Source organism: Eubalaena glacialis, chromosome 9, assembly GCF_028564815.1.
Source record: "Eubalaena glacialis isolate mEubGla1 chromosome 9, mEubGla1.1.hap2.+ XY, whole genome shotgun sequence".
NCBI lineage: Eukaryota > Metazoa > Chordata > Mammalia > Artiodactyla > Balaenidae > Eubalaena > Eubalaena glacialis.
The window spans coordinates 113791875-113807881 of NC_083724.1; the positions used below are offsets into that span (position 1 = coordinate 113791875).

Genomic DNA, 16007 nt, shown 5'->3' on the forward strand with positions numbered 1-16007 from the left:
GGGCGCGACCCCTTGGAGAAGTTGCCTTTCGGGACTCCCAGCCCTGGTTTCAGATTGCTGTTGGGCGAGAGCGCTAGGTGAAAGGTTAAAACAATTACTCGACCCCAAAGTACCAGTGTGTGTAACTAGATCCACTGTCTTTCTAAATGCTGGTTATTTAAATCTCTCTAAGGACTCCAAAATTGACCTTTATATTGAAAGCTTTTCTTAAAGTAAGAGAAATTGCTCCCCGAGCTGTCTGCTGCCCGCTTACTTCTCTGTAATGGAATGGATCTTAAAGACCTAAGCTGAGGTTTCTAGAGAAAAAAGTCCTGTGCCTTGCACATTATAACAGCAAACCAGAAACGGCCCCAAAGCCTAAGCACTGGAAAATGGTAAACAAGGAAGCATCACCAGTAAACGTGACGTTCAGGAAGAGATTTCAGTGACATCAGAAAATATCTGTCATAATAAGTGCAAAAAAACTAACCCACCAGAGCGTACAACTATTTATACAACATGGAAACTATGGAAAAACTATTTTTCAACTATGGAAAAAAGCTACATGTTGAATATGCCTGGAAGAAATATACCATAATATCCCTCTGGCTGCACCAATTTACATTCCAGTTGGCACTGCACAAAGGTTTCCCTTTCTCCACATCCTTGCCAACACACATTATTGCTTGTCTTTTTGATAATAGCCATTCTAACAGATATGAAGTGATATCTCACTATGGTTTTGATTGCATTTCCTGGAAGCTCTTTTAACCACGGTGTTGTTTCACTTTTTTTTTTTTTTTGGCCCATAAATTTTATTTTTTTTTTAAAAAGACATAAAAAGGGAGTAAGCTACAATATGAGATATGTTTGTACCTGTGACCTCGTCTATGTGGGAGTGAACATGACTTGTGAATATACAAGTCACAAGTATACTTGTGAGTATACCAGTGAATATACTTGAGAGTATATTTGTGAGTACACAGGTCACAAGTGTACAAGTTTACAGATGTGGGGAATTTCAAAGAGCACTGGTCTCTGAGTCAGACCCAGGTTAAAATCTCAATTCTAACACTTAGCGTTGGGTGACCTTGCTTAACCTGACTTAGTCTTAGTCAACTTAACTGAGACCTTAGTCTTAGTCTTAAAATAAGAAAACACCTCCCCCAGAAATTTTTGTGCTGGTCAGATTAGATGACATGTAAGGTGGGTGGGTAGCTGTGTTCCTGATACATTTTTTTATTTATTAAAGTCTCATGCACATTCAGAGTGATTATTGGGCATATTTCGTTCATCTAGTGTGACACTGACTCACACATTCTCCCTGTGACCACGGTCACGATTGTTCCCAGAAGCCATAAACAGGTTATAGCAAACCTAGCTGACCCCAGGAGGTCAGAGTCCATGACTTTGACCTTATTAGCCTATGGCGTCTGTGAACTAACCATGAAGGTGTGAATTCAGACAGTGAGCCTCAAGGGCCTACCTTGCACTAGGCATTTCCAACTTGCTTGCTATCTGGTATAAAAACTCAGACATCCACAGATGCCATAGTTCAAAATGAAGGCAGTGCCACGAGAGGTACAGAGTTCTTAGTTGCTTCAAAGGAGGGAGAGATTAGATCTGATCAGGGGGAATCAGGCAGACCCTGAGAAGGCAGACCCTGAGAAGGCTGATAGGATGCTGATGAGGAGAGATGTGAAGGGAGGACTTTCCAGGTGAGGGAACAGCATGAGCAAAGGCTGGGAGGTGGAAAACAAGGAGAGTTCACAAAACACTGAATATTCCAGCCTAGCCAGACAGGAGGGAAGGCATGAGAGGGAAGTGGGGAAGTTGGCTGGGCCTGCATTGTAGTACCACGCGAAAGTCAGGCTGAGCATGTACCTAATTTGATAGCAGTTGACTCTGAGTTGAGTTGGGGTGGAGATGTAGTAAAATAATTGTTGCTCACCATCAGCTGCCGTGATGGATCAAGTACATTGGCAAGAGGAAAGAGGCCACCGCTCCCAGTTTAAGATTTGAGAGTTTGGCAGCTGGAGGGGGAGCAGTGTGGAGAGATGGTGAAGCCCGGTGGAGATTGGAACGGAAGCGAACGAGACCTTCTTGAGCTAGGAGTTTGCAGGGTCATTGGCATGGAAGACGAAGATGAAGATGAAGAATCCAGGCTCCAGGGCCCAGCGGAGGACAAAGGAAGCCTGTGAGGCTGGTGTTGAAGCTGAGAGTGCATTAGGGGGTGAGGGCCCAGACATCTGTAAATACCTGCCTGAGGACAAGGTGATGCGGGGGCCAGTGGCTGTGCTGAACTCCAGAAGTGGAGAGATTGTTGAATACCTGGGGTGAAACAGAGAGATGCAGATTCCTCCAGCATCATACAGGGGAAGGAGGGAGAGGGAACTCCAATCTCATCTGTGGTCCTCCAGACCAGAGGCCGCTGAGGGTATGCTTGCTGGAGATGATGGTATCTTGGCAACTGAGGCTGACATGATCTGGAGGAGCCAGGATGGTTCCTTGAGATCCAGATCTGACATGTAGACAGTCATCGTGTGCTTCATTTAATACCTTCTCACCCAGCCGCGTGGAGGGTCTGCCTGGCACCACTGGACTGACTGAACCCTTGGAATGATTAAAGTGTCAATTTCTTTCAAAAATGTTTACCCTAGAACTTGAGGTGCTTGTCATATGCAATGCTCAGTGAACATTTTCTGAGCAAGAGAAACAAGCAAATATAGAAAGAGTATTTGAGAACCAGGACTTCTACTCATATCCTGTGTGCTATTTCAGGAAATATTTATTGAATGTTTCCAGGAGCTTCTGGGGCAGTTCCCAGATTTGGGGTTGCTTTTTGCACCTCTGAGGTTTTCTGTACTCTCTGAAGCATCTTTCCTCATTTTTAATTTTACATATGGGTTTTAATTTGACAACTGATAACATAAATGCACTCTTATTATGAAAATATTCAAATGAACAGAATAATGTAGAACAGGAAATGTAAGTGCCTCTTCACCTTTCCTTGTTCCTCTCCCCATCCCAGATATCATCTTAGTTGATACATAGTTCATTTATCCAAAACCAAGGGTTTAGTTTGTTTGTTTTCATAATTTTTTGGCAGTAAAATCCGACCTGTCTTCATTTGGTAGCAAGTCTGATCTGAATAAGCATGAGGCTATTTATTACCATTATCTATCCTACTACTGTAAATAATCACACATCTCACTGTAAACATATTAATGAGTTTGATTATGAAGGCTGCTGCAGGCTCTCCTGGAGATGTTACTTAATATGTGGTATATCCCCCATTTTACCTTTACAATCGGAAAAATTCTGGCTTTTGAAACTCATCTAGTTCTGAGGTTTCAAATAAGGGATCGTCAGCCTGTCACTTATTTATATGAATTTGCAGACACATTTATGCATAGATTGGTAGGTAGGTAGATTGGTAGACAGGTAGGTTAAAAAAAACACAATAGAAACATTGAACATATATTGTTCTAGGTTTTAATATTTTTACGGAATTTTAACTATTTTATTTCATTCGACAGTTGGATATCTTCTGTGTCCGTTTACATAGATCTACCTTGCTCTTTTTAACCACTCCTTAGTATTCCACAATATGGAAGTGCCATAATTTATTTAACCGGTTTTCCCTGTTGGTGGACATTTATTTATTTGTTAGTTGTCACTGTTACAAATAATGTCACTGTAATATTTCTGTAGGGTAGTTTTCTAAAAGTGGAGTTGCCAAGTAAAAGTGTATGTATTTACATTTAAAGTATTGACAGATCCTGCCAAGCTGTTCAAAAAATGCTGTACCTGTCCCAACATTGCATGAGAAGGCCAGCCCAGATCCTCCCTGCAGAGGAGATGATCCTCTTAAACCTTTTTTTTTTTTAATAAATTTATTTCTTTATTTATTTTTGGCTGTGTTGGGTCTTCATTGCTGCGCACAGGCTTTCTCTAGTTGCGGTGAGCGGGGGCTATTCTTCATTGCGGTGCACAGGCATACAAAATGTATGCAATATAATCTGATTTAAAATGATGGCTGGGAGGGAGAAAGAGGAGTATTGTTTAATGGGTACAAAATTTTAGGTTGTAAAGACAGGAAGATGGAAAAGTTCTGGAGATGGATAGTGGTGATGGTTGCACAACAATGTACTTAATGGCACTGATCTGTGCACTTAAAAGTGGTTAAAACGGTCAGTTTTAGGTCCATATTGTTTAATGTATCGGTTAAAGCTTGAGTTTCCTTATTTATTTTCATTTTGGATGATCTGTCCATTGGTGAAAGTGGGGTGTTAAAGTCCCCTACTATGATTGTGTTACTGTTGATTTCCCCTTTTATGGCTGTTAGCATTTGCCTTATGTATTGAGGTGCTCCTATGTTGGGTGCATAAATATTTGCAATTGTTATATCTTCTTCTAGGATTGATCCCTTGATCATTATGTAGTGTCCTTCTTTGTCTCTTGTAATAGTCTTTATTTTAAAGTCTATTTTGTCTGATATGAGAATTGCTACTCCAGCTTTCTTTTGATTTCCATTTGCATAGAATATCTTTTTCCATGCCCGCACTTTCAGTCTATATGTGTCCCTGGGTCTAAAGTGGGTCTCTTGTAGACAGCACATATATGGGTCTTGATTTTGTGTCCATTCAGCCAGTCTGTGTCTTTTGGTTGGAACATTTAAACCATTCATATTTAAGGTAGTTATCAACATGTATGTTCCGATTCTCATTTTCTTAATTGTTTTGGGTTTGTTATTGTAGGTGTTTTCCTTCTCTTGTGTTTCTTGCCTAGAGAAGTTCCTTTAGCATTTGTTGTAAAGCTGGTTTGGTGGTGCTGAATTCTCTTAGCTTTTGCTTGTCTGTAAAGCTTTAAATTTCTTTGTCAAATCTGAATGAGATCCTTACTGGGTAGAGTAATCTTGGTTGTAGGTTTTTCCCTTTTATCACTTTAAATATGTCCTGCCACTCCCTTCTGGCTTGCAGAGTTTCTGCTGAAAGATCAGCTGTTAACCTTATGGGGATTCCCTTGTATGTTATTTGTTGCTTTTCCCTTGCTGCTTTTAATATTTTTTCTTTGTATTTAATTTTTGATAGTTTGATTAATGTGTGCCTTGGCATGTTTCTCCTTGGATTTATCCTGTATGGGACTCTCTGCACTTCCTGGACTTGGTTGACTATTTCCTTTCCCATATTAGGGAAGTTTTCAACTATAATCTCTTCAAATATTTTCTCAGTCCCTTTTTTTTTTCTCCTCTTCTTCTGAGACCCCTGTAATTTGAATGTTGTTTCGTTTAATGTTGTCCCAGAGGTCTCTGAGACTGTCCTCAATTCTTTTCATTCTTTTTTCTTTATTCTGCTCTGCGGTAGTTATTTCCATAATTTTATCCTCCAGGTCACTTATCCGTTCTTCTGCCTCAGTTATTCTGCTATTGATTCCTTCTAGAGAATTTTTAATTTCATTTATTGTGTCGTTCATCATTGTTTGTTTGCTCTTTAGTTCTTCTAGGTCCTTGTTAAACGTTTCTTGTATTTTCTCCATTCTATTTCCAAGATGTTGGATCATCTTTACTATCATTACTCTGAATTCTTTTTCAGGTAGACTGCCTATTTCCTCTTCATTTGTTAGGTCTGGTGGGTTTTTACCTTGCTCCTTCATCTGCTGTGTGTTTCTCTGTCTTCTCATTTTGCTTAACTTACTGTGTTTGGGGTCTCCTTTTCACAGGCTGCAGGTTTGTAGTTCCCGTTGTTTTTGGTGTCTGCCCCCAGTGGGTAAGGTTGATTCAGTGGGTTGTGTAGGCTTCCTGGTGGAGGGGCCTGGTGCCTGTGTTCTGGTGGATGAGGCTGGATCTTGTCTTTCTGGTGAGCAGGACCATGTCCAGGTGTGTTTTGGGGTGTGTTTTGGGGTGTCTGTGACCCTATTATGATTTTAGGCAGCCTCTCTGCTAATGGGTGGGGTTGTGTTCCTGTCTTGCTAGTTGTGTGGCATAGGGTGTCCAGCACTGTAGCTTGCTGGTCGTTGAGAGGAGCTGGGTCTTAGTGTTGAGTTGGAGATCTCTGGGAGAGCTTTCACCGTTTGTTATTACATGTGCCAGGAGGTCTCTGGTGGAGCAATATCCTGAACTCGGCTCTCCCACCTCAGAGGCTCAGGCCTGACACCCAGCTGGAGCACCAAGACCCTGTCAGCCACACGGCTCAGAAGAAAAAGGAGGAAAAAAGAAAAAGAAAGACAGAAAGAAAGAAAAATAAAATAAAATAAATAAAATTATTAAAATAAAAAATAAAAAAAGTATTAAAAAGAAAAAAGTAGTAAAAAAAAAAAAAAAGAAAGAAGAGAGCAACCAAACCAAAAAAACAAATCCACCAGTGATAACAAGTGCTAAAAACTATACAAAAAAAAAAAAAAAAAAAAAAAAGGACAGACAGAACCCTAGGACAAATGGTAAAAGCAAAGCTATACAGACAAAATCACACAAAGAAGCATACACATACACACTCACAAAAAGAGAAAAAGGAGGAAAATATATATATTTATAAAATTTTAAAAAAAGAAGAGAGCAACCAAATCAATAAACAAATCTACCAATGATGATAAGCTCTAAATACTAAACTAAGATAAGCATAAAACCAGAAACAAATTAGATGCAGAAAGCAAACCCCAAGTCTACAGTTGCTCCCAAAGCCCACTGCCTCAATTTTGGGATGATTCGTTGTCTATTCAGGTATTCCACAGATGCAGGCACATCAAGTTGATTGTGGAGCTTTAATCCACTGCTTCTGAGGCTGCTGGGAGAGATTTCCCTTTCTCTTCTTTGTTCGTACAGCTCCCGGGGTTCAGCTTTGGATTTGGACCCGCCTCTGCATGTAGGTCGCGTGAGGGCGTCTGTTCTTCGCTCAGACAGGACGGGGTTAAAGGAGCAGCTGCTTCGGGGGCTCTGGCTCACTCAGGCCGGGGGGAGGGAGGGGTACGGAGGCGGGGCGAGCCTGCGGCGGCAGAAGCCGGCGTGACGTTGCAGCAGCCTGAGGCGCGCCGTGCGCTCTCCCGGGGAAGTTGTCCCCGGATTACGGATCACGGGAACCTGGCAGTGGCAGGCTGCACAGGCTCCTGGGAGGGGAGGTGTGGAGAGCGACCTGTGCTCGCACACAGGCTTCTTGGTGGCGGCAGCAGCAGCCTTAGCGTCTCATGCCCGTCTCTGGGGTCCGCGCTGATGGCCGCGGCTCGCGCCCGTCTCTGGAGCTCGTTTAGGCGGCGCTCTGAATCCCCTCTCCTCGCGCACCAGGAAACAAAGAGGCAAGAAAAAGTCTCTGCCTCTTCGGCAGCTCCAGACCTTTTCCCGGACTCCCTCCCGGCTAGCTGTGGCGCACTAGCCCCCTTCAGGCTGTGTTCACGCCGCCAACCCCAGTCCTCTCCTTGCGATCCGACCTCCGAAGTCCGAGCCTCAGCTCCCAGCCCCCGCCCGCCCCGGCGGGTGAGCAGACAAGCCTCTCAGGCTGGTGAGTGCTGGTCGGCACCGCTCCTCTGTGCTGGAATCTCTCCGCTTTGCCCTCCGCACCCCTGTGGCTGCGCTCTCCTCCGTGGCTCCTAAGTTTCCTCCTCCGCCACCCGCAGTCTCCGCCCGCGAAAGGCCTTCCTAGTGTGTGGAAACCTTTCCTCCTTCACAGCTCCCTCCCACTGGTGCAGGTCCCATCCCTATTCTTTTGTCTCTGTTATTTCTTTTTTCTTTTGCCCTACCCAGGTACGTGGGGAGTTTCTTGCCTTTTGGGAAGTCTGAGGTCTTCTGCCAGCATTCAGTAGGTGTTCTGTAGGAGCTGTTCCACATGTAGATGTATTTCCGATGTATCTGTGGGGAGGAAGGTGATCTCCACGTCTTACTCCTCCACCATCTTGAAGGTCTCCCGCTAATCTCTTTCAAGGGTTTTAATTTCTCTTAATTTTGTAGTTTTTAGTGTAGAGGTCTTAAACCTCTTTCATTAGATTTATTTTTGTGTTTTTTTTTAATGCTAAGGTAAATGATATTTTTTAAAAATTTCATTTCCAATTGTTTGTTATCATTTCTTTTAAACCATCTCTTTCCTGTCCTCAAGATTTTTATTTTGCTCTGTCTTTAAGTTGACTAGAAGTCTTTCTTGAATTTTTTTTCTAGGAAAGGCGTGATAGCAAACTGCTGTATTAGTTTTACCTGTCTGAAACTGGTTTATGTGCTTCTCAGCTTATCAATAATCAATGTTGTGGTCGGACCAGTCCTTGTGGTTCTACTGTGACTGCAAGACGCCCTTCAGGAGTAGTCATCAGGGAAAAAAGTAAAGGTTTGTTACTTACAAGCCCTGGAAATTACACAGCACTCCTAGGGCCACACAGTGAGGACGTGAGGAGAAAGAGAGCAAGCACATGGGCCCGAATTCTGCTTTTACTGGGGATCATGGTGGGGGCCGCCGTGGTTTTGTGGGCTCACTCTTTATCGGTGAATTTAAAACAAGAGCAGGAATTTAAAGCATGGGAAGAGGAAAAACCAAATGACCCAACTGGTCAGTTATTGAAATCAACCAAGATCTCTAAAACAAAGGAGCCTCACTGGACATAAAGTAAGTTGTCTGTGGATAGATTTGGGGGGTATTGTTTCTAGTTATCTTTTTATCTCAGTGTCTCATGAATATTACTCCACAATCTTCTCACATTTAAAGTTGCAGAATAGAAGGCTGTTATCAGTCTGAATTGTTTTTCTTTTGTGTATAATCTGTTTTTCTACACCAAAGGTTGTGTGTTATACTTTCTTATCCCAGGAATTGAAACGTTTCCCTACCCTATGCCTGCTGTGGTTCCTTTTTCATTAATTTTGCCTGGTGTTTGGCGAACACTTTTGATTTAAGAGCTCAGATTTTTCTTCAGCCCAGAGACATCTTCTCCCATTATTCCTTTGACTATTGCTTCTCTGATCTTTCCTTCTGTGATTTTTCTTGTTTATTGAAGGAATTTGGCCTCCATAGGTCTTATCTTTTTGCACATTAATTTTAATTGCTTCATCATTTTACTCTTTGTTCTTGGAAAATTTGTTGGGTCTTTTGAGTCACTAATTTCATTTTCTGTAATAGCCATTTCACTGTTCACTGCTTTTATTAACCTTAAAATTTGAAAGTCATGCTTTCCAATGCCAACAACTTATCTCAAATTGCTTCTTTTTTAAAAAATACTGCCTGGTTTTGTCCTGTAGAGTCACTGACATCGCCTTCCTCTATAGCTGTATTCTTCCTTCAGTTCCTCTTCTTTTATCAGCCCCTAATCTTCAGGCAGAAAAAACAATTTTCCCTTTGCTTTTCCATCTCACTCATCCACTGTGTAATAGTTATTTGTTTATATGTTGCCTCCCTTGTTCTCCTGTGAGATCCCTAAGAATAGATCCAAATTTTTCCATTTTTATATCACGGCATCTGGCACAATGCCTTGATGCCTTCGGTCCTCAATGCAAGATTGTTGAGTTGAACTGTATATTGCTCCTTGAAATTGGATGGCAGCTGGGGAAGGGCATGAGGAATCTTTTCGAGGTGATGGAAATGCTCTAAAACTGCAACGTGGTGATATTTGCACACCTCTATAAAATTACTACAAGTCATTGAATCGTACACTGAAAACATGTGAATTGGGTGTTATGTAAGTATAATTTAACAATGCTGTTTTTTAAAAAAGACAACCGATGGCAAAGATGTGCCAAAGCCACTGCTGATGCTGGAAAATTGAGCAAGGCTACAAATAGTAGGGATATATTTTTTTTTATGTTTTGTCTAAAGTTGATTATTGTTACCTGCAAGAGGGTTAGTCAGGTAAAAGGTTGTTGACTGTTATCAGATATGAAACTCCCAGATATTTGTTCTCTTAACATGGGAATGGTAAATACTTTTAACTGGGTTGCCAATTCCAGTCCATTGTAAATATTTGCCTGGAACGCTGTCCTAAGAGGGATCATAAATCAGTGTGTGGATGCAGTGGTATAGGATGTGGTGATGGGTTATTAAAATCGGCCAGGGATTCGAGGGAACAGAGTTGTGCGTGCATGCCAGGTACGTGCCATCCATTATCTGGCTGGTGTCACCCAGCCAGCCATGTTGGGGTAGCTCAGCCACCACTGGGTGTGGGAAATTATTAAGAAAGTGGAATGGGACCTTATGTTTTGTAATGTAGGGAAGTGAGAGGGTAATGAGCTGGTCTCTCTCTGTGTCTGCTACTCCTCAGGACCACATATAAGAGATGAATATGAATTGAGGTGTATTAATCACCTAGGGTTACCCTAACGAAGGACCACAGACTGGGTGGCTTCAACAACAGTTCCAGAGGCTAGAAGTCCAAAATCAAGGTGTCTATCCCCTACCTGCCATTGTGATGAAGTCATTTGAACGTTCCTGATGTTTCTTTGTGTCTTGCAGAGGCTTTCTGAATGGAGCTTTCATGAAAGGAGGCCCAGATGGTTCCAGTGCCCGCATGATGAAGGGAGAGATCACATTTTCCCAGGTGTGGCGACACCTCATAGACCCCCTTGAGAAGGTGTTCTGTAACTACACACCCATCTCCCCCTCTGACAGTAAGCTCCGTGAGGGCAGGGCCATGTCCGCCTCACCCGTTTACCCCTTATAACACTTAACTCACAAGACTGGGCTGGAGATATTTAAGATTGTTTATTGCCTCTTTGATCCAAGCCGAGGGCCACACCCCAGTGATTAGGAAATTTCCAAGCCCTTGAATTTCTATGCCAGGGAATTACAGCAGCCAGAGTAGCTTTTTTTTTTTACCCCCTTAAGCTGTGGTTAAATACACATCACATAAAATTTACCACCTTGATCATTTTTAAGTATACAATTCGGTAGTGTTAAATATATTCACGCTGGGTAACCAACACCACCGTCCATCTCCGGAACTCTTTTCATCTTGCAAAACTGAAACTCTATACCCATTAAACAACAACTCCCCATTCCTCCTTTCCCCAACCCCTGGCAACCACTGTTGAACTTTCTGCCTCTATTTAGCTACTATACATATCTTATATAACTGGAATCATGCAATATTTGTCCTTTAGTGACTGGCTTATTTTGCTTAGCATGATGTCTTCAAGGTTCATCCATATTGTAGCATGTGTCACAATTCCCTTCTTTTTTAAGGATGAATGATATTCCATTGTATGGATAGACTACATTCTGTTTATCCATTCGTCTATCGATGGACATTTAGGTTACTTCCTCCTTTTGGTCATCATGTCTAATGCTGCTAGGAACATGGGTGTACAAATATCAGTTTGAAATCTTGCTTTCAGTTTTTCTGGATATATATCCAGAAGTGGGATTGCTGGATCATAGGGTAGTTTTCCATTTTTAGTTTTTTGAGGAACCACCATAGTGTTTTCCATAGTGGCTGCACCATTTTACATTTTCCTCCAAACAGTGCACAAGGTTTCCAGTGTTTCCACATCCTTGCCAACCTATTATTTTCTGTTTTCTTGATAGTAGTCATCCTTAGTTATTTTCAGACAAGGGCCACTGGGTCAGGGGAAGTTTTGTTAATTAATAACTATAAGATGGTTGCACTTTGGAGTCTGATGTCGGGATTTGGATCATAGCTCCCACTTACAGACGTGTGAGCACAGCAAGTCACAGAACCTCTCAAAGTCTCAGTTTTGCCACCTGTAAAATGAGATCGATAACATGCTCCGTCTCCTAGGTTGTTACGAAGCTTGAAAAGTGCTTAGCACAATGGCTGGCACGTAATCAGTGCTCAATGAATAGTAGTTATTGTTGTTACTACAACCTCGATTTTTTTAAATTGAAGTGTAGTTGTAGATTATTTTTAAATTAAGTAATCAGGATCTAAAACCACTTCAATTCTCAATTAGTGCCTCGGAGAAGAAAGGCTATTGAGGATCTACTCTATGAGCACACAGATAAAACAGTCTGTTTTTTTTTTTTTTTTAATTTGTGAATTACAGCCACCTATCAGTCTAACAGGGAACTTGGGGCCCATCCTGATAGAAAGCAAAGCCCACCTTTCCAGTGAAGACAAGTATGGTCTTAGCATGGGGAGTGAAGTGAATTGTGGTCACTTTAAAACTCTCTCTCTTTCACATGCACACACACGCACACACACGCACACACACACACACAAACACACACACACATATTTTGGCAACTCGTGAATGAAAACTGTAATGATACCATTGGGGATAAACATTACTGAAGCTTGAATCAATTAAAAAAAAGCTGCAGTAATATTGTTGGAAGGTAAGGAAAGGGAGAAGTGGTATGAATTTCATTCATTTACACGTGACTATACGGTTTTCCCAACACCATTGATTGAAGATACTGTTCTTTCCTCATCGTGTATTCTTGGCTCCTTTGTCATAAATTAATTGACACGTGGGGTTTTTTTCTGGGCTCTGTATCATTCTGCTATTGATGGGTATTTGGGTAATTTTTAGTTCGGGACTATTATATACGAGACAAGAGTGCTACTATGATAGTGTATAAATATACCACAATCCATTCTGCTATTAATGGGTGTATTCGTTTGCTAGGGCTACCATAACAAAATACCACAGACTGGGTGGCTTAAACAACAAAATTTATTTTCTCATAGCTCTGGAGGCTAGAAGCCCAAGACCAAGGTGTTGGCAGGGTTGGTTTCTTCTGAGGCCTCTCTCCTTGGCTTGTAGGTGGCCGACTTCTCCCTGTGTCCTCACATTCTTTCTTCTGTGTATGTCTGTGTCCTAATTGCCTGTTCTTATAAGGACACCAGTCAGATTGGATTAGGGCCCCCCGTGACCTCATTTTTGTCGTGGTCCAAATGCAGGTTGGAAAAGAATTTCCAGACACAAGGCAGAATGTAAAGAAGATAGAATTTATTAGAGGGAGGGGTGGCTGCCTGAACAGTGGGCCGGCTGACTTCCTAGTAGTCTGGGAGAGTCGAGCCCGAACATGTGCTATTGATCAGTCTTTATAGCCAGAAAACAAAGGAATGGTCCGAGGTGAAAATTTCATTTATGGATTGGTCGAGGCACATATACCTTCCTTCTATAGGGTGGAGTGGGACAGGCAAGATGCCTTTCCTTATTTGGGACGAGAGAGGAACAGGTCCCGTCGCCCAGGTGGGCATTGCCCAAGTGGGCTCAGGAATTTCGTAACCATCGCAACACAGTGGGGAGAGCAAGTAAGAGTCCTGTAGGGGGTGTAACGCTGAAACTTTTACAGGCAGGGTCGTCCTTTGTCCTTGAAGCACCATTGTCCTTGGAGCACCACAATTTTACCTTAATGATCTCTTTAAAGACCCTCTCTCCAAAGGACAGTCACATTCTGAGGTCCTGGGGGTTAGGACTTCAACATGAATTTGTCGGGGACCCAATGCAGCTCTAACAGGGGGATTTGAGTAGTTTCTAGTTTGCAGTTCTTAGGAAAAGTGCTGCTGTGAACATTTTCGTACGTGTCTTTTGGTGAACATATGTAGACATTTCCACTGGGTATGTGTCCAGGAGTGGAACTGCTGGATCACAGGGAATGCATGTGTTCAGGTTTAGTAAATGCTGCCCAAAGCTTTTCCAAGTGCTTTCACCAACTGACAGTCCCTCATCAATTCACTTTCACAGTGGATGCCATTCATGGAAGAAAACTGCAGGAAATGTTCTGAGGACTCTGGAATCTGCCTCCCTGAGAATTTCTCTATAAATCAGATCTTTGGCAAGGCGCTTGCAGCAAGAAAGGTCAACCACCCCATGCTTCAGGCAGCTCTCACTCTCAAAAAGAAGGGTAAGGATCTGATACTGGCTGTTCTCTGACCCAACCACACCAGAACCCTTGGGAGGGTCAGGTCAGAATCCATCTAAATGTGCATTGAGATCACGAATCTTCTGGGCCTTGATGAAAAGCTGTTCTTCAAACGTAGCCTCCAAGTAAGTTTCAGCGAACGGCCAAAATCAGCCCTGTCACCTGGAAAAATGAAAGAATTTTGTTTAATAAAGCGATTTATGCCTCATGAGCAAAATTCTCTCCCTACCAATGTACTAGTAATGACCCGAATGACCCAACCTCTTGTCACAGTTATTAGAAAACAAGGCCTTTTTTTTTTTTTTTTTTCCCCCTAAGCATGCAGAATCTTAGTTCCCCGACCAGGGATTGAACCCGTGCCCCCTGCAGTGGAAGCGCACAGTCTTAACCACTGGACCACCAGGGAAGTCCCCAAAACAGAGCCTTTCAAGCAACCGTGATTTTCTTAACCTCTGATGTCAAGAGTGGCTGAGCTATGAGCTGGCTGACACGGATTCAGGTAGTGTGAACTAGGCTAGGACATGAGGTCATGTTCGGTCAATAGGAATTTATTTATTTATTTATTGCACAGAAAATTTAATTGTTAATTACAAAGATGATTTTAAAATATGGAAAAATACTTTAGACATGAGGTTAAATAATAAAAGCAGAATGCAAAACTGTCAGAACAGTAAGATTACAGATATGTAAAAATGCAGTTGGATGTAGAGAAGGAAAAGGCAAGGTGTTGTATTGATAGGATGATAAGCAATTTCTTTTTTTTTCTTTTGAAAATACCCTTTAATGTTCCTATGATATTCTTATAAGAAAAGTTATTTTAAATCAAAGCCAACCCCTTATGAAAATGTTAGTCACTCCAAAAAAAAAAAGAAAAGAAAAGTTAGTCACTCCTTACCATGAAATCCATAAAATAAAACCTGCATGTGATAAATGCTGAAACATTTTTTTTTCAGGTTCAAAAATAGTGTTGGAATCTGCCAAGGAATCAGCTCACATTATTCAATGACAGGCACATTTATACTCATATGTATTAGTAATTCCTTCAGTTGATTTTCCTTGAATAGGCATTTATTTAGTGGCAGAGCCCAGCTCTTCGTCACAGGCATATTTGAGGTCATCCTACCCACTTATCAGTAGCCTTACCTGGTTGTGGCTGAGACATCCCTGGTCCATATTTCCCACTCATATTACATGGAAAGGGTCTGTGCATTGACTTATCCTTGTCTTGTTTCCAGCATCTCCTGGTTCTTGTCCTGTCTGGTTAGGCAGGGGATAATGCTGTCTCTGTTTACATTTCTCTAGTTTTGAAATGGGAACACCATCTCTGCCAAGGCAGGTGTTTTGAAGCGTGGTCCAGCAGAGTTTGCAGTAATGTAGACTGGGAGGAGGGCTGGAGTGGCAGTCCAAAGGTGGGATTCTGGGCCTGCCTCAGCTCTGCCTGCACTCTGCGGCTCTGGGCAGCTTATAATTTGTCTGAGCTTCCATTTTCCCGTTGGTAAAAGTGGGATGGTAAGATCTGCCCTGCCTGCCCCAAAGGTGTGAGGATCGAATGGGCTGATGAATGTCAAAACACTGATCAAATGAGCTGACGAATATCACAACTTCTTGCTCTACGATTGCAAGAAATGAAGGGATGTAGTGTTTCCATGTGAAAGCCCTTGGTGCACACCGTTAGCTGGCTCTAGCGTCTGCACCGGGAGGGGCTTATGGGTAACGATAGTGCTTTTCTAACTTGTCAGTTTAGAAGCCAGGCATCAGGAGATTGATGTAAGTGAGCAGAACCCCGCCTGGCCCCGTCTTGGGGCCCCCTGTGAGATACCCGGAGCTTTTCAGAGCAAAGTTCTATAGCTGGTCTGTTCACTGGCACCTTCTCACTCAGGATTTACAACCTGCATCCTCACCAACATCTGGCTGGATGACAGCACCCAGAGAGGCAGCCTGGCCCAGATGATGTGTGAACTCAGGCCGCACTTCGATTTCCTGATTGAGTCATGCAGGATCGGAATGGCCAAGCCTGACCCTCAGATCTACAAGTTCGTGCTGGACGTCTTGAAGGCCAGCCCCAATGAGGTACCTAGACACTGCCTTTCAGTGGAAAAGAATGTTCTAGAGATATTGCAGTCAAGAAAAATTGAGGAGGTGTGAACAGGTGGGGGACACCTGGGGCCTGGCAGGGTGGTCCTATGTCCAGTGGCAGGTGCCACTTCTCCCAGGCCAGGACTTCTAAAGGGCTTTTAC

General features: G+C 42.6%; 1 protein-coding gene across 3 annotated transcripts in view; it reads left to right on the plus strand.

Annotated features, from left to right (window-relative positions):
* EPHX2 (epoxide hydrolase 2) overlaps window positions 1-16007 on the plus strand; it is a 64488-nt gene that overhangs the window by 278 nt on the left and 48203 nt on the right. For 2 of the 3 annotated variants that reach the window (XM_061200727.1, XM_061200729.1), the window contains exons 2-4: window positions 10392-10476; window positions 13592-13751; window positions 15649-15839. In XM_061200727.1, the coding sequence (XP_061056710.1) occupies window positions 10392-10476; window positions 13592-13751; window positions 15649-15839 (436 nt within the window). Of the gene's footprint in view, window positions 1-7007; window positions 7470-10391; window positions 10477-13591; window positions 13752-15648; window positions 15840-16007 lie in introns of those variants that run through there. The other variant, XM_061200728.1, reaches the window with a different exon arrangement.